The sequence below is a fragment of the Gouania willdenowi genome, chromosome 13 (assembly GCF_900634775.1).
Source record: "Gouania willdenowi chromosome 13, fGouWil2.1, whole genome shotgun sequence".
In the NCBI taxonomy this organism is placed as follows: Eukaryota; Metazoa; Chordata; class Actinopteri; order Blenniiformes; family Gobiesocidae; genus Gouania; species Gouania willdenowi.
Genome location: NC_041056.1, coordinates 31359894 through 31373218, shown reverse-complemented (window position 1 = coordinate 31373218; position 13325 = coordinate 31359894). Strand labels below are relative to the sequence as shown.

At 35.9% G+C, this 13325-nt stretch overlaps 1 protein-coding gene across 1 annotated transcript in view; it reads right to left on the bottom strand.

Annotated features, from left to right (window-relative positions):
• Positions 1 to 13325, bottom strand: part of LOC114474868 (calsyntenin-2-like) — a 356008-nt gene that overhangs the window by 207537 nt on the left and 135146 nt on the right. Inside the window, exon 2 of the mRNA XM_028465442.1 lies at positions 7242 to 7364. Coding sequence (XP_028321243.1) covers positions 7242 to 7364 — 123 coding nt within the window. The remainder of the gene's footprint in view (positions 1 to 7241; positions 7365 to 13325) is intronic.

Sequence of the window (13325 nt, the reverse complement as noted above, 5' to 3'; positions counted from 1 at the left end):
TAGACACGGTTTTTATCACGTTTTTATAGCATTACAAATTAGCACAGTGCATGCACAACTGTACACATGTATAAATACTAATGTGGGACTCGATTAAAAAATTGTATCTAATTAATTAGAGGCTTTGTAATTAATTAATCTTGATTAAACTACATTAATTGCATAACAATATTTTACACGAGAAGCAATGTTTTTCAATTTAAATGGATTTTGGTATATGACACAATCAATGAAAACAAATTAACTTCAAGGCAAGGCAATGCAAATTTATTTGTATAGCGCATTTCATACACATGGCAACTCAATGTGCTTTACACGATAAAACATTCAATTGTTTAAAATCAATAAGAACATTTAAAATCATCAGTAAAATCAATTAAAATCATCAACAAACACATGACATCAACAACATGACAAAAAATCTCCCTCTTAATCTTACGCAGTAGAGAAAAAAAATAACTTTGATTTAAAAATGTTTACATGTGATGCTGACTTCAGCTCTGCTGCAGTTTGTTCCACTTCTTTGCAGCATAACAACTAAAAGCAGCATCACCATGTTTACTGTGAGCTCTGGGCTCCACTATCTGACCTGTGTCCATTGATCTGAGAGACCTGCTGGGTTCATACCTGACTAACATGTCACTGATGTATTCTGAACCAAACCCATTCACAGATTTATACACCAGCAGCAGAACTTTAAAGTATATATTCTGAGGCTGACTGGGAGCCAGTGTAAAGACTTTAAAACTGGACTAATGTGCTCTGACCTCTTTGTTCTGGTTAAGACCTGAGCAGCAGCGTTCTGAACCAGCTGTATCTGTTTGATGCTCTTTTGGGGGATTCCTGTCAGAAGACCATTACAATAGTCCAGTCTGCTGGAGATAAAAGCATGGACCAGTTTCTCCTGATCTTTCTGAGCCATTAAACCTTTCACTCTGGAGATGTTCTTTAGGTGGTAGAAGCTGTTTTTGTGATATATTTGATCTGACTGCTGAATGTAAGATCTGAGTCAATCAGAACACCAAGGTTTTTGACTTGGTCTTTAGCTTTTAAAGATCGAGACTCAAGATAATTGCTGACAGCAGTCCTCTTTTCCTTGTTACCAAAGACAATGACCTCCATCTTGTCATGGTTTAGTTGAAGGAAGTTTTCACTCATCCAGCAGTTTACTTTTTCTAAACAGTCACACAACACCTCAATGGGACCATAGTCATCTGGGTTCAGTGATAGATATAGTTGTGTGTCATCTGCGTAGCTCTGATAATCAACTTTACAGTTCTGTAAAATTTGTCCTAAAGGAAGCATATAAAGGCTAAACAGAAGAGGTCCAAGAACAGAGCCCTGAGGAACCCCACAGGACATTGGTAATCTGTCAGATTCAAAGTTTCCAATGCTTACAAAATAGCTTCGCTCCTCCAAGTATGACTTAAACCATTGCATTACTTTTCCATTTAGTCCAACCCATGTTTGCAATCTGTGCAACAAAATTGTATGATCTACAGTGTCAAATGCAGCTCTTAGATCCAATAGAATGAGAACAGACACTTTTCTGGAATCAGTGTTCAACCTTATGTCATTGATCACTTTGATCAGAGCAGTTTCAGTGCTGTGATGAGAACGAAAACCTGACTGAAATTTATCAAATATTTTGTTGAATGTTAAGAATTGACTCAGTTGGTTGAAGACCACCTTCTCAATGATCGTGGCCATGAATGGAAGGTTGCTGATTGGTCTATAGTTAGCCAGTATAGAGGCATCCAGTGTTCTCTTTTTTAACAGAGGTTTCACAGCAGCTACTTTCAGGGATTTTGGTACGGTGCCTGATTGGAATGAGCAGTTAATTATCTGACACAAATCAGTGACAATTGACTTTACAACAGTTTTAAACAAGTTTGAGGGTATTGTGTCAAGGCAACACGTTGATGGATTCAGCTGCTGAACAGTGTCCTCTATTGTTTTTGGGTTCTCTGTAATAAACTCTAACATTGTAGTTGACTCATCCCTCAGTGGTTGAAGCTGTTCAAGCTTTTTTGTTATTTTGCTGGTTTGTTCTGATGTTTGACCTTATCGATTGTATTTTTTCATTGAAATATACAGCAAATTCATTGCATTTTCCAGCTGACAGTAATTCAGGGGCTATCTGATCTGAGGGGGTTCAATTACAGAAAACAACGTGCGAGAGTTGTTGACATTTTTGACAATAATTTCAGGCAATAAAACTCTTTATTATTTTCTAACATAATGTGCAATATGAATAAAAATGATTATGATTGCATTGTTCACAAAGCACAAACTTAAATGTAAATAAGCTACATTCATGCTTCTGTAAGCTTTATAAAACAAGTGTGTTTTTGTGTATTAAAATAAAAATAAAAAAACAGCACTTGGTACAGAACTGGGCTTTTGTTTTGTTTTGATTTTTCTTTTTTTAACTCAAATTAACACACGAAACACAGCAACGAAGTCTCCTCAGGTTCTCCCATTGTAGCCAGTGCATCAGTATTATGAGCATACCGGGAACTCGTAAAAAGCAATTAACTTAACTTAATTTTTTTTAGTGCGTTATTTTTCTATAATTAAGTAATAGCAATTAACACGTTAAAGTCTCATAATAAATACACATACACACATTGTGTACCGATACACACATAAAAAGACAATACTAAAATTAAATAAGCAAATAAACATAATTAAATTAGGTTTAACTAAAATTTAAAATAGAACAAAATAAAATAAATCAACAAAACACTTAAATCATCAGATTAAATTGTATTAATGAATGTTACACATGAGTCATGTTGGGAGTATGTGAAAGAGATTGTATTAATTTACCCTCTGAACGAAAAAGACATTGTTATGTTGTATGAACTTGTGTGGATTTGTGTTTGGCATGCATTACCTCACTACGATTCCCTTTTTAAATGAGATTTTGCACGTGTTAAAGACAGTGGGAATGTTTTAGAGTCTTTAGCAAAGTTTCAGTCAATTAAATTCACAATCATCTTTTATTTTCACAAAATCTGGTACTTGTACATTTTTCAACCGATAAACACCCCCTGCCAACCATGTAAAGCCACAAACTGCTAACCTTCACAGCATTATTCATAACTAGCAACAGATTGGCCAACATTCTACTTGAATATTGTTGTTGACAGCATGTTTGAATCAGAATTTCTTGATAATGAATACATTTTATCATAATTTCAGTCATCCTACCTTGGTTAAAGATGATAACTGCTGTATTTTTTTTCTGTTTGTCTTTTCAGAAATGTGTATTATCTGCATGTTTTAGAAATAAACAGATGGATAGTGAATCTTTTATGGATGCTATGATGACTAAATGATTTAATGTCAAGGTGACTTGATGGTGGCTGGGATTCCATTAGTCATAAATCCAATTATTGATGACTAAATGTGACTTAGTTTATTGCCTAAAGAATAATGTATTGTTTGTTAATAAAGTTACAGAAATATTTGCCATTACCTTGATATTAATAGCCTTCAACTATAAATAATTCCATGATATCACTTTTATAAATGAGGGCAGCATCCACATCCACAATGTCCTAAAGCAGATGATGGTTTTACGAGTTTTTAAAGGTGCTCCACTTATTGCTGTGCGTGACTGTTGTCAGTCAAACATTACTTGTCAGACACTTGGATGTTCTGTAATTAAAACCAAAGTGGCCTCATTAATGAGGCTTAACCGCTACCTGTGCACTGACCTGACTCTCTACCAAAGCAATTCAGCAGTTAGAGGGGCAGATTGGCTTCAAATAATTACTGGATAACTGTCTCTGCCCTGAACTGTGTCCGTGCAGACACAAGTTCTTTAAGCGGGAGAAAGAAATGAGGGGTGGCTGCTGCATTGTGGGAAGAGGTGATAAGACAAAGTGACAAGAGAAAAAGAAGAGTGATGGCACGGAGCAGAAATGTGTAAAGCTCTTTATGAACATTAATAATTTAGAATAAAATCTGCCTTCCCAGAGAAAATCCACCATTGCTGATGTCGCCCACGGAATGTGCGTGCGTGAGTATGCTGTGTCTCCCCTGGGAGACCAAACATTTGCTGGTCAACCAGCTACGTCTCTACAGCCTCCCTCCCCATTTCCTCTGTTTAGCCCTTCAGTGTGGCCATTACAGTCAGCCCCGCAGGCAATGCAATGCTACGGGTCTGTCCCTCACACACACACACACACACACACACACACACACACACACACACACACACACACACACACACACACACACACACACACACACACACACTAAATGATGAACAATAATCTAGTATTGAACAGACATCCTGCTCAGCTTTAGTGTCTGAGTGCTTCTGCCCTGTTCTTGAGCCTTGGCAACATTAGCAGGCTAGCAGGGGGCCGGCTCTGGGAGCTCAGCTACAGCCTGCAGCTGATACCATCCTCCCACAGCTGCTGGCTCCCTTTGAAGGAATGCAGCACTTTTTTTATATTCACTATAAACAAAGTCTACACCTTTACAAGAATCTGTTACTCTTTGGTTATTCCGTTTAAAAACCAAATAAAAAAACAAAAAACAAACTGTGGTTATTTTAAATTAAATCTTGTTCTGTTTCTGTGATATTTGGATATTTAAGGGAAACTATGGACAAGAGCTTCATGTTTTAATCACACCACACAGAGGGGACCCACAGACGGGGGCTGAGGACTTTTACTCTCGGACGAAATAGCAACTCATAAGTCACATTACTGATGAACTAATGAATTGAAACAATATTAATGAATAAAAAAAAAAATAAAAATTGATATTACAAAAAACACACACGGTATGTGATTAAAGGAACCAGAGGTGGTGTAATGAATCTACTGGTGCTTCTCGTTTCTTGTGATCAACTTCCGTGTGTGTTGACGGCTGCTGTTATTGGCTAGACATATTTTTACATGAAAAATAAATATTTGTACTGCCCTCAAAAAAAGTTGTGTAATAGTTTTTTGCAAAAGTGTCAAATCGTAGAAATTTTAATATCTACGATTAATTTGGATACTATTTGGACCGTAACACCGCAAAACAAAACATAAACATGAGCAGCTTTTTATGAGCTAAAACAGGCAAAAAAAGGTTGCATGAAAACAGGAGCAGGACCAGAAAACTGTTGAAATACATCCTAAACAGTCCTATTGGGTGCAGAGACCTGGTCCAGGACCTGTGGAGGGAAACCAGGTGCAGCAGACTCGCTCTAATTTCCCCATAAATATCCAAATATATCACAAACAGATTTTTTTTTTTTGAAACAGCTTATCTGGTTTTTGATATGTCTGTATTTCTGTTTTGATTTTAAGTCAGTAAAACAATATAACCACACTGTTTATTTTAATTTCTATCATGTAGACCAGAGCTATTCAACCGGCCCACTCTTCAAACTCAACCGGCCTGTGGCCCATCTATCCATATTTAGTGAATAAATTGTTTAATGTCCATTAAAAACTGTACACACGCGGCTATGCAACACTTTGCGGCCCTTTGCAACACCTCACAGTTTGCGGCACTTTGTGACGTTTTCGGCACTGCTGCTGCATACTATGAAAAGGTGTTTCAGATAAACAGAAGGCATGGTACATTCAAAGGAAAAGTGACAATGTCCGACGGCACTTCAAGACGACCCACGCCAACTGTGACAACGACTATCCGCCAGGGTAAAGATGCTCAGCAGACAAAACAGAAAACACTTGCTTTAAACTACCAACGAAGCTCTGCAATCTTCTCCCGCACTTGCACGCTACGGCAGAAGGCAACCATAGCTCCTCTGCGAGTAGCATGGATACTCACAAAAAAGAAACAGTCATTTACCGATGCGGAAACGGTGAAAGAATGCATAATTGCCACTGTCCAGGTGGTAACAGGCAACAAAGTAAAACATCTTCTATTAAAGGAATTCCTCTGTCAGATACGACAACTGCGAGAAGGGTGGATGTTTTAGCCACAGACATTTTCAGTTTACTTATTTCTTGCTCTTTTTAACCAGCAGGTGCTGTCATTATTATTTAATTAAACTTAAAGCTGCTTATGTTTTTTATTACTTGTACAAAAAGGGGAGATACTAAAACCCGGAAACATCCGGAAACATTAAGGGGACATAGGCTACCTGAGACAGTACTGCTGCTCAGGCTGTAATATCACCAAGTTTATCATTGTACCAGTTGCTAGAGCTACTATCTTTACCAGGAAGCAACTATTTATTTCTGGTTATTGTTTTTTGTAGTTTAATAGGGTTTTATTTACCAGTGATAAGTTCATATTTACAAGTTTATCCATATAATTTTATGATTCTGCACAGTTCCTGTTATGAACATATACATAGGCTACATCTGAATGAGGTAACCTTTTAATTAAAAATAATATTAAAAATAGATAAATAATAAAAAATAAAAAAAATACTGCTGGTTTCCATGTGTTTCCGAGCATTAGGAACTAGTCACCGATAAATAAAGCCCAATAAAACTCTGGAAAACCATAACCAGGAATAAATATTAGCTCCCTGGTAAAGATAGTATCTCTAACTGGTATAAACTTGCGATATTACAGGAGCAGAATTGACTGTGTCTCCGGTGTGTCTCTGAAATGTTTCTGGGTTTTAGTATCTCCCTACAAAAAGCAAACTGGTGCTGTTTCTGTTATTTAAACAAGTAGCTGGTCATGTTTTTCAGTTGTTGTTTTTTTTATTATTTCTTGCATAAAAAGCGAGCAGGTTTTTTTTGTGACTGTGCCCTTTTTGAAAAAAATATACAGCTGAAGCTAGTTTTTTTTTTTTTTTTAATGTCTTGCACAAAAAGCCAATAGGTGTATGCCTTTGTGACTTTGCTTTTTTTCTTTTTTTTTTTAGGTTAAACCTGAAGCTAGTTATGTTGTTGTTGTTTCAATTTCTTGCACAAAAAGCCAGAAGGTGCTGTTACTGTTATGTAATGAAACCAGGAATTGTTTTTCAGTTTATTCTTTTCTTGCACTTTTTAACCAGCAGGTGCTGTGATTATTATTTAATTAAACTTGAAGTTGCTTGTATTTTTTTATTAATTGTACAAAAATCCAACTGGTGCTGTTTATAAAATTTAAAGAGTTTAATTAAAATATTGAAATTGTGAATAGTTCACTACAAGAGCAACTGTATCAGAAATGTCTGGCCCACAAACCATAGCCTTTCAACAATACGACCCACAGCTAAGTGCAGTTGAATAGCCCTGGTGTAGACAGTTAAAAATGAATCCAACCTGCATAGGGAATGGGAGCATCCTTGTCCAGGGCCACCAGCGGCGGATCGAGCATAACAATGTCAGTGTTCTCAGTGATGACCCCATGGTACGAAGTCTCAATCCATGGCTTGTGTTTATTCACTGAGGACACAAGAAGGAAAGTGATGTCAGGAATATACAGTTATTGGAATACATTGTCAATCTTAGTCAGAAGAAAACAGCTTTACCTCAAAAAATTGTTTTTCACTTTGACACACGAGCACACACACACACACACACACACACCACACACACACACACACACACACACACGCACACACACACACACACACACACACACACACACACACACACACACACACACGTCAATAAACAATAGATGATGAATCTAAGGTTTGAAGGGAACTGGCAACAATTTCATTTCTATAAAAGCCCAAGTGCGCTGATTTGTTCAAAAACCTTGGACCTGCCACTCGTAATTGCCTTTAAACTCTGACATATTTCAAAATATTTCATATACGTAATGCAGTGGGTTGCTGTGTAAGTTGAGGTTACGTTGATTTCTCCAAGATATATTCTGCATTGGTTTTGTAAAGGGACCCTGATTTAAAAACATGAATTAAACAAACTGAGCTATATGTTTATATACTGAAACACTAACAGAAGGACGGCGGGTGAGCAGTAACAGTAGTCAGTAACCACCGACCTGCAAAATATGAAGCACCTTGTTTATTTATTTCCATATATTCTATATTTTATTGTGACCGTTTGTTGTTTTTGAATGCTGCTGGAACCTTAATTTCCCTGAGGGACCCTTCCCATGCGAACAATACATCCATCCATTTTCTGACCCAGCGGCTCCTTTTTAGGGTCTGCTAGCGCATATTTCCAGCTGTCATTGGGCACTTTAGAGCCTAGGGCTTGAACCCATGACTTTCTTGCTGTACAGCAGATGTGCTAACCACTATAGCAGCATGTGCCTCTCTTGTTTAACCAATTTTGTCATTTGAAAAATGGAGCAACACAGAAATTGCAATAGAGTAGGTAATTGATATGTTTTGTTAATAGTATTTATTTCCTCAAATTTCTATTAACAAAAATCACACTTAATACAACCTCAACAGTATAGTCGACATTACTAAAGTGTTTGCATCACAGTGAGTTTATGTTGGCTAGAGGCAACAGGAGAAGTGCTGTGAGCAAACACAGCTCTTCAAGAGCGCAAGAGAAAATGGCTTCAGGTTGAAAAATACCAAGAGTAAACAAGAACATTTCCACTGTCATTAAATAAATTACAACTTTATTTGAGTAGATAAAAAGCAAGTGTCATTGGTTTCAGTGTTACATTGTCAATATTTATGTTTTTTCTAGGAAACATTATTGTTTTACCCTTAGCCCCAAAACACATATTTGTTAGTTAATTGTTTTGTAACAATGCAAGTTGCCAAACCCACTTCTGAACCAGCCGGCGTATATGGAATGCTCAAAAAGTCTTTGGTTTGGTTAAGAAGCTAGACGTATAAATAGTATTTTGCATACAATTCTAAAAAACAACTAAATAATTGAATTCATTTTAGAATTGTAAACAAAATTATAAACAAACAACTTAAAGCTGCAGTATGTAGAATTCTCTTAGCCTCCCTTTCCGGTTATTTTTGTGAACCCTCTTAGCGACTTTTTTCTCAATAGAGACTAGATACAAATGAATGAACTGTGTGTTATTGGAGAGTTTTCTGATGTTTTAGAGACTCTGACATGAATGCACTTATCACTCTGTAGTTACTTTCCTGAGCAGCGGCTGCTGTCGTGTGAGATCACTCACACTCAAGGCGGAGTGACAACCATCACTCCGCATCCAGACTGTAAAATGAATTCACCTTGTATAAGGTTGTCTTAGGTTTACAAACTATTTATCCCGTTTGTGATCACTCTCTCTCTGACACCAGTACATGCAGTGGACCCTGCGCAGTCACGGGGATTCGCGAGGATGCAAAGCGGTATGTTCCGAATCCTCCTCAGTATGTTTGTGTCTTGAAACTGTTGCTTCTCCACCTCAGTTTGCCTTTTTACACTTGATTTGCCATTGTTGCATCTTGTGGTGTGGATGAGGATGACAAAAAGGTGGTGTAGAAAGACTCTTCGGGACAAGTGATTTGTAAATAATAGGCATTTTATTAATACAATCAATGTCCTAAACAAGTAACAAAAAATGAGAGCTGCAGCCTGATCGATGCAAACTCTGAGCTGGTCAGGGGAAGGCAAAACGTATATATCTTTCATGGGTATGTCACTAGCTCATCACCATATAAGGAATCAACTCACTCTGGACCACAGTATGGAGAAAACAGTCTATCAATCAAATAGAAACTTGGACTGGAATACAAGTCTGTCTGGCACCAGCAGACAGTGTAAACAAACTTAAAGAATGCACGTAATACATCTGGTATCCTGTTTACAGAATTAGCTATGCACTAAAGTTCTTCCATATAGGTCTCATAAACTGTGCACATTTTGAAACAGGGTTAAATGAACATTGTCCTCCTTAACAGAGCTACACCTCATTTTAGGTTCACATATCCAGAGCCTTAAGATTTACAGCACAAAGATGGAATTAGACACAGAGTCTGTAAGATATTGTTGTTCCAACATTATCATGAACACTACCAAAGTCTAGTGAAAAACATCATGGTATTACTACTTAAATCAAAGCTTTTTGTTCATACCTATAAAGTCACTCATAGGCATTTTTGCTCGAGTCATTTCTTTACTCTGAAAGAGAAACACGCCTTTAATATCACATGTTTGATGCTTTAATACACTAAACCATGTAACTGTTGTGCCTAACGTTGCAATGGAGACTTCTGCTGGAATGTCTGAATTGCACTTGTTACGTGAACACGCCTGACTTCAGTCGAGCAGCCAATGGTAATGCCCAAAAAAGCCCATGGAGCACAATTGTTTGTAGAAAGATCTCTGATTGGCTGAAATCCAGCATCACATACAGAGCCAGGAGAAGGAGAAGAGATTCACTGTTCACTCAGAACACTTTAGATTACAATATGCTAAAAGATGATTATGGATTTTTGACCAATGAAGTCAAAAAAACAAATACTGCAGCTTTAAAAAACAAAAAACAGTTAAATTAATCTAAACACACCAAGGTTTCACCCCAGGGAAATAACTTTGGGAATTCAATTGCCACATGTAGCGGATTATCTATATTTGTACAATGGTAATTTTCTAACTTCTGAATAATAGTGTTGTACATGGCATTTTAGTTCGTTTGTTGTTGTTGTGCTGCAGTGCAAAAATAATCTAAAAACATTGTCTAAGAACATTCATTCAACGTTTGTTTCATATTTGGCAGGTATGAAATGGTATGCTGTGTGTTTTTAACAATAAATGTGTACCTCTGTGTAAATGTGAAGCTCCTCTAGCTTTAGTTTCAACCTGATATTGTTTTTTTTTGTTTTTTTTTTTTTTTTTTTTAATTCAATAATTACTGGAATGTTGGTTTCAAAGCAGAGTGGGTATTTACTTGATCTATTACTGCCACCAGGCTGAAATCATCTATAATCAGAGCTAAAAACAAATTTCAGAGCTGAGGGTCTGATTAAGCTTCATAATAAAGTAACTGTACTTGAGGCAGTGTAATGGCACTGTGTTATTTCAAAACAATTGACTTGCTGCTTAAAAAGTAGGCAAATGTGAAGCTCTCGTGGATATTGACAATGTTCACAATTGTAAGTGGAGTTTCACAAAATTTCAATGCTCAGGGAAGAAAGCACAGTACTTACTTTAATGGCTAATAAATTACACCGACGGTAATTACTTTCTACTCAGTAAAAGGAAACTAAAAGAAAGTAGGCTGCATTAAAGATTTAATTAAGCTACCATTGTTAATTGACTTTTTTTTAATTCCAAGAATATGTGTGAGAGTCACTTCACAAGATTCCAAGCAATGTAGAATCTTTGTAGATTTTTTTTCGCTCTCCTATTTGATTGTATTGTTCTCAACAATTAGTAGCTTGTTCTTTGGCAAATATATAATACACTGTATAATAGAAGGGGCTTTCAAACACAGTTTGACATGCATACGTGTATGCCACAGTCAATTATTTTATTTCTTTATTATTTTGAAAATACTGACATGACATCACATCAGCCAATCACAGAGACCCGTGAAGGCACGTATTTGATATCATCAACTTTGACTTCTATAATAAGCTAGCAATCCATATCTGTTTCAGGTGGTTTAACGCCAACAGCTTATGTGATTAACACACAATAACACAACAATTGGTTACAGAAACAAGATTTTGTATTTTTTTTTTAATCAAAATATATCCTCAACGTTACACAGTGACATAGTGTGTTACCAGGAAAATATTCCAAAATTAAAACAAAAAGTAACGAATAAATAAATGAAGAATAGGCCAAATGTCAAAATAAAACAAGTAGTAAAGCGTCAATTAATTTACAAAAGGATGTTACTTTTTGTATCAGCCCCATGACTGGAATTGATTTACAAAACAGAAAGTAGCACAGGTTTCTTTGTAGTCAATGGCTAATGTTAGGCATAATATAAATTGATGTGTCAGCACAGAGGCGATGTAAACAACAACAATAAAAATGAGATCATTTACAGAGCAGACAGAGAAGGTCACTTTCATCCATGATACATACTGTATGTACTGTATATGTTTATTATAACAGTGTGAGACGAAATGACAATTGTAAATACCAAACTTCTACTATTTTTGAAAAGTATATTATTGCGCACAATGCTTTGAAAAAGAATCCAGGAAAATTGGATTTTTCTGTGAAATTAAAGCAGTTTTCAAAAATACACTACATGGTAATGCACACAATATTTTCATGAAATAAAAACAATTGAACTGGAAATAAATTAAATGACTAAGACTGTGGACACTTAAGTCCTGCACAGCTTTATGTGTTCTTAATCTTCAAAAGAAAAAAAAAAAAATGATAGTTTTAAACAGACAATATTTGATCTTTTATTAAACTTTTTATGTCTTTTTATTACCACTTGTGGCTCGAGCCACAAGTGTTAATATGCAGGGTTAAAATGCAGAGGACGAATTTCATTATATGTGTAACAACATTTACATGACCAATAAAGGCTCAAAGCCCAATTAAAATTATTTAAATTTATTGTAAAATTTGTAAAAAAAAAAAAAAAAAGTTGTCAAAGTTTCAGTCAAATGTGTTGTGTTGAAGGGTTGTCATTTTCAAGACCTGTGGTCTTAACACGGGGCACCAAAGCATCTAATTCAGCCCAAGGGAGGGAGGAACAAAATATACTGTTATTTACAGTTAGAAGTGTTGATATTAGCTCACATAATAGTTGATAATCCACTTTTCTGTCCTTTTAAATGCTTGGATTATTCTTGTTCAGCCCATCTGAGATCAAATGGAACGTTTAAGATGAAAAAAAAAGGACTATTAGTCTTTAACAGAAGCTAATCTTTGGCTCCAGTGTTGGACAAGTGCATAACCCTAATAAATGTGTGATACAGGGTATGACAATATTTCAACACAACGTGGGACAGCTCAGGAGACCAGAAAATTAAAGCGCTTGTCCCCAAATTGATATTCAGACTTCTTTTAAAGTACGTCCATTTTTAATCATGGGTGCTCTATGATATGCCACTCACAGTCACTATGGGTTTAGTTCAGAATGATCAGAATGTATCGTACTCCCCTAATAACACAGGCTCATCCAAATATAGCACAATTAAGAAGCCTGGAAAACATTAATATGAAGAAAAATCTCGGGTTGCTAAACATAATAATTTTAGTAGTTTTTTCGATTTTTCGATTTTTTTTTTTGTATGTATAAATGATTAATCGATTATTCATATAGGATAAATCACGTTTTGCAGATTAATAGATGCAAAATAAAAACAATAAAAACAAACTTATTTCCACAAAGTTCAACAAGAAACATACCATTTTATATTCAACTTTAAAAGTATAAGAACACTAATTAATTTTAAATTTTTAGGTGTAGTTATATATTGCTTGGAGCTATGGCTTTAATGACAATATCTGTTAGGGGCTTTTTCAACAACACATACA